Genomic DNA, 4,866 nt, shown 5'->3' on the forward strand with positions numbered 1-4,866 from the left:
GGAGCTTCCCCGGCGGCGGCGGCGGCAGCAGAGAAGGCAAGATTAAAGAGTAAAAGGATTTAGCGGCTGGGATTGCAGTAATAGAGCTTAAGTCATGGATCAGGGCTGTGCCCGGGGCGCGAGTGGCCGCCGCTCTCCCACCCGCGGGCCCTTCTCCTGCGCCCGCCCTGCGCCGCTTCTTGCCTTGCCCCCCACCCGGGGCCGAACGCCAAGCGCCCGGAGGGTTTCTGCTCTCCCTTGTGCATCGCGGGGGTGCTCGGGGATGCTCGACGCGCTCCTGGTGTCTTTGCAGAGCCTGGTGGCCACGAGGGGCAGCGGGACGGGACAGGCGGCTGCGACGGCGGCGATGGAGCGCCCGGCGCACCGTGGGATGGCGCGGAGTCCGACGCGGACCCCGGCGCCCTGACCGGCGCTGCGGCCGGAGAGCTCCCGGCACCCGGAGCCGCCGCGGAGCGGCCGTGCTCCTCCTCCCCGGACGGCAGCGAGCTGGGGATCGGGGGAGCCCCGGGGAAGCGAGCGGAGCAGAGCGCGGCCGCCGCCGCGGAGAGCGCCCTGCCCGCGCCCTCCCACGGCACCGAGGCAGCGCCGCCGGGCACCACCGCGCTCCCGGACACGGCCCCGCGCGGCCGGGAGCCGCCGGCACAGCCGGACGTGCCGGAGGAGGCCGAGGGCCGGAAGGCCGCGGCGCGGAGGGGCAGCAGGATCCCGGCCAGCAAGCTGACGCCCAAGAGGCAGCGGGAAGCGGCCAGGAGAGCGGCGGAGGACGCGGCCGCCGGGGACAGCGCCGAGCACGAGCCCTTGGTCAGGAGCTCCCCAAAGGCTCCGCGCCGCGGCGCCACGGAGGCCGGCGAGGCCGCGGAGGCCGGCGAGGCCACGGAGGCCGGCAAGCCCCTGGGCGACTGCTGCCCCGCCGCCGAGAACAGCCTCAACGAGATCCTGGAGTCGCGGGCGCTGGAGGAGCCGCCGCGGGGCTCCCCGAAGACGCCCCAGTCGCGCCTGATAACGTGAGTGCAGCGCGCGCTCCCGGCGCCGCCGAGCGAGCCCGGAGCCTCCGCGGGGCCGCCTGCACTGGGGCCGCGTCCCTGTGCTTAGAGGCGCCGCAAAGCCTGGCTTCGGAGGCGCGCTCGGGTCCTCGGCCAGCGCCCACCGGGGCTGCGCGGCCGGGTGAGGACTGTGGCCTCTGTGGAGGCTGCGGGCACGCGTGGGGCCGGTCGGATGCTGCTGGCGAGCAAGCTGCTGCCGGGACCCCGAGTGCTCCCCGAGGAGAGGGGAGCGACCGACGCGACTTCTCGCTGGCTCTGGAGGCCGTGGGGGCTCGTGTCCTCAGCAGCAGGGCATTCCTGGGAATACCGGCGGGCCTGGAGCGCCTGCGCTCCTCTGGGACCAGCTTGGCTGGATAGAACGGGTTGCTTCCTTGCTGCTTCCCCGCTGCGTCACCCAGGTGGCCGAGGCTGCCGCCACGCAGGGCTGGCGTCTCGGCCTCCCCTCCCAGACCCGGGAGGTCCCGAGACGGAGCCGCTCCGGCCGGCAGCTCCCTGCAGCCAAGACAGGAGCCGAGGGCCTCCACGCGGCGCTGCGCGCGCTCCCCGCCGCCGCCCCCATTCCCAGCCAATCCGTCGTGTTGCTCCGGTGAATCCCAGGTCTTTTCACGTGCTTTTCTTCTCTCCACCTGTCTGTCTCCCTCCTGGCTTGTTTTTGGGGTGCATCAGGACCACTGAGCAAGTGAAATTTCTCTGTTTTCTGTTGTAAGTACTCGCCGCCGCCTCTCGCCCGGCTCGCTCTGCTCGCGCCGTTCCTCCACAGGCTCCTCGTGCCTCCCCATCCGCGGCCTCCGCCTCCCTCGGAGGGCAGCGAGCGCCCGGAGATGCTCGGCAAATGTTTTCTCCGCTTGGAAGTGCGGGGCTGGCAGGAAGGAAGGGGGAACGCGATGGGAACGTGTTGCACACACCGGCTCGCTCGGGCTCCGGCAGTCTGAGCACCACGGAGCCTTGTGGAAACGGGAAGGGGAAGAGGAAAGGGGAGCCCCTGCAGGCGCCCCTGCTTGGGGCCGGTGCTCCCGTCACGGCGGTGCGCGGAGGAGCCGTGGCTGCGCGTGGCCGGGCAGCGCCGGGACGCGGCGGTGATGGGCCCGGCGCGCGGGGCCTCCGTGGCGCCGAAAACGAGCGCGCGGAAACGTCGCTTTCCCCGCTCCTCGGCGGTCGCCTTTCACTCCACGGCTCCCGTCCCTGCTCCTGGTGCCCGTGAAAAGCGGGGCGCTGCGGAGCCTCCCCCCTTGCGCCTGCTCGTGCCGTGCGTGCCAGCCCCGCGGCGCTGCCGGAGCTGGGGCTGCCGCACTGCTTGGCCGTCCCGCGCGCTCGCCGGTAGCCCTGTGCGCTCGCCGGTGGCCTTGTGCACTTGCTGGTAGCCCTGTGCAGTCACCGGTAGCCCTGAGTGCTCACCATTGGCCTTGTGCGCTTGCCATTGGCCTTGGGCGCTTGCCGTTGGCATTGTGCACTTGCTGGTAGCCCCGTGCACTCACTGTTGGCATTGCGCACTCGCCAGTAGCCCTGTGCACTCGCCGTTGGCCTTGTGCACTTGCCGTTGGCCTTGTGCACTTGCCATTGACCTTGTGCACTTGCCATTGGCTTTATGCACTTGCCATTGGCTTTGCACACTTGGCATCAGCCCTGTGCGCTCGCCGTTGGCATTATGCGCTTGCTGGTAGCCCTGTGCACTTGCCGTTGGCCTTGTGCTCCTGCCGTTGGCTTTGTGCACTTGCCAGCAGCCTTGTGCGCTCGCCGTTGGCATTATGCGCTTGCTGGTAGCCCCATGCGCTTGTCATTGGCCTTGTGCACTTGCCATTGGCTTTGTGCACTTGCTAGTAGCCCTGTGCACTTGCCATTGGCTTTGTGCACTTGCCAGCAACCCTGTGCACTTGCCATCGGCTTTGTGCACTTGCCATTGGCTTTGTGCACTTGCCATTGGCCTTGTGCACTTGCCATTGGCTTTGTGCACTTGCCAGCAGCCCTGTGCACTTGCCATCAGCTTTGTGCACTTGCCATTGGCTTTGTGCACTTGCCGTTGGCCTTGTGCACTTGCCATTGGCTTTGTGCACTTGCCATTGGCCTTGTGCACTTGCCATTGGCTTTGTGCACTTGCCATTGGCCTTGTGCACTTGCCAGCAGCCCTGTGCACTTGCCATTGGCCTTGTGCACTTGCCATCGGCTTTGTGCACTTGCCATCAGCCCTGCGCGCTCGCCGGTAGCCCTGCGCGCTCGCCGCTGGCCTTGTGCGCTCGCCAGCACTGGCGGCCGGCCCCGCGCGCTGCCCACCAGCACTCCCGCGTGCCTCTCCCCGCAGGAGCGGCTGCAAGGTGAAGCGCTACGAGGCGCAGAGCCTGGTCCTGGACGTCGGCACTCAGGTAGGCGGAAACCTCGGCACGGAGCAGTGCCAACGCCGCAGATTTTCCCAGATACCCGGCACACCGGGATGAGGAGAGCCCGGAGAAGCCGGTGCCCTTATTGCCGCTCACCGGGCTGCCTCCGTGCCGCAGGATGGGGCGCTGCTGCCGGGGCTCCCCGGGCTCGCCGGACGTGCCACGGATGAGGAGAAGCTGGCGAGCAGCGGCTCGGCGCCGCGGGCGCCCGCCGAGCGGAAGGGGGAGCCCGAGGAGGAGCTGGAGTATTTCGAGTGCTCCGCCGTGCCGGTGCCCGGCGCCGAGCCGGGTGAGCAGCGCCGCGGGGCCCGGGCCGCGCTCGGGGCGTGAGGGCAGTGCTAGCGGCTCGAGCGGCGCCCTGCGGTGCCGCGTGGCAGCCGTGGGCACCGGTGCGCTGCCCGCCTCCTGGCAAATGCCTGGGAATTTCCTGGGGAATTTGCTGCCTGGAGCAACCCATCAAAAAGGAATTAGAAGGCAGCGGGGAATGCCTCTCGGAGTGGCAGAAGCAAGCGGCAGAGGCCGGCGTCCCGTGCGCCCGCTGCGCTCCCGGGCACTCCTTGCGCGGGATGGAGGTGCCAGCAGAGGGAACTGTTGGGTCCCCCCTGGGACACGGGGAGGATGGCAGGGCTGGGGAGCACCCCGATGGCCATGGGCAGAGCCGGGACACGAGGAAGGTTGTGGGAAGGAGACGGGAGGCTGCGCTGTGTGTCCCTGGTGCCGGTGCTGAGACGTGGCCTTTTCCTGTGCCTAGGCTTGGAGCAGAAGCCCTGCAAGCAGGTGGAGGAGGACAGTCCCGTCCTCGTGCCCGTGAGTGCCCTGTCCTGGCTGCACTTTGGTGGCACGGCCAAAACCCCTGTGAAAGAAGCCGTGTTGGGGGCCCAAATTTTGGCCAAGCTCCTATGGGTGGGGATGAGCGATGGCAACAAGGGGACCCTCCTGCAGGGACAGCCGAGCCGGGGCGGGTACGAGCAAATGCGGGAAAGGGAACCAAGGAAGGGGCCGAGCTCTGCTCGGTGGTGTCAGGGACAGGGCAAGGGGCAGTGGGTGCAAGCTGAAGCCCAGGCAGCTCCATCTCCACGTGAGGAGGAACTTGTTTGGGGTGAGGGTGCCCGAGCCCTGGCCCAGGCTGCCCGGGGAGGTCTCCTGCTCTGGAGATCTCCCGACCTGCCGGGATGCACCCGGGTGCTCCGGGTGTCCCTGCTGGAGCAGGGGCTGAGCTGGGGGATCCCAAGAGGTCCCTTCCCACCTCAGGCATCCCGGGATTCTGGGATTGTGGGTTTTGGGGGGCAGCGCGGCGAGCGAGCCGCCTTGGCAGCCGGCCCCGGCGCGGCGGCATTAGCCGCATCAGCAGAATTAGCCCCAGGACAGATTGAACTAAGCCCCGCAAGGGCACGGGGCAGCGCGAGCACGGCGAAGCGGCGGCGCCGGGCGCGGGGGCGTCCCGCGGGACC

At 69.3% G+C, this 4,866-nt stretch overlaps 1 protein-coding gene across 1 annotated transcript in view; it reads left to right on the forward strand.

The window, feature by feature from the left end:
- Positions 1-346: 346 nt before the first annotated feature.
- TACC1 (transforming acidic coiled-coil containing protein 1) overlaps positions 347-4,866 on the forward strand; it is a 7,152-nt gene continuing 2,632 nt past the window's right edge. The window contains exons 1-5 of the mRNA XM_026045890.1: positions 347-365; positions 425-1,004; positions 3,340-3,400; positions 3,533-3,704; positions 4,167-4,222. Of these exons, the coding sequence (XP_025901675.1) occupies positions 347-365; positions 425-1,004; positions 3,340-3,400; positions 3,533-3,704; positions 4,167-4,222 (888 nt within the window). The remainder of the gene's footprint in view (positions 366-424; positions 1,005-3,339; positions 3,401-3,532; positions 3,705-4,166; positions 4,223-4,866) is intronic.

This window comes from Nothoprocta perdicaria, unplaced genomic scaffold (genome assembly GCF_003342845.1).
Source record: "Nothoprocta perdicaria isolate Ctin4 unplaced genomic scaffold, notPer1 scaffold_413, whole genome shotgun sequence".
NCBI lineage: Eukaryota > Metazoa > Chordata > Aves > Tinamiformes > Tinamidae > Nothoprocta > Nothoprocta perdicaria.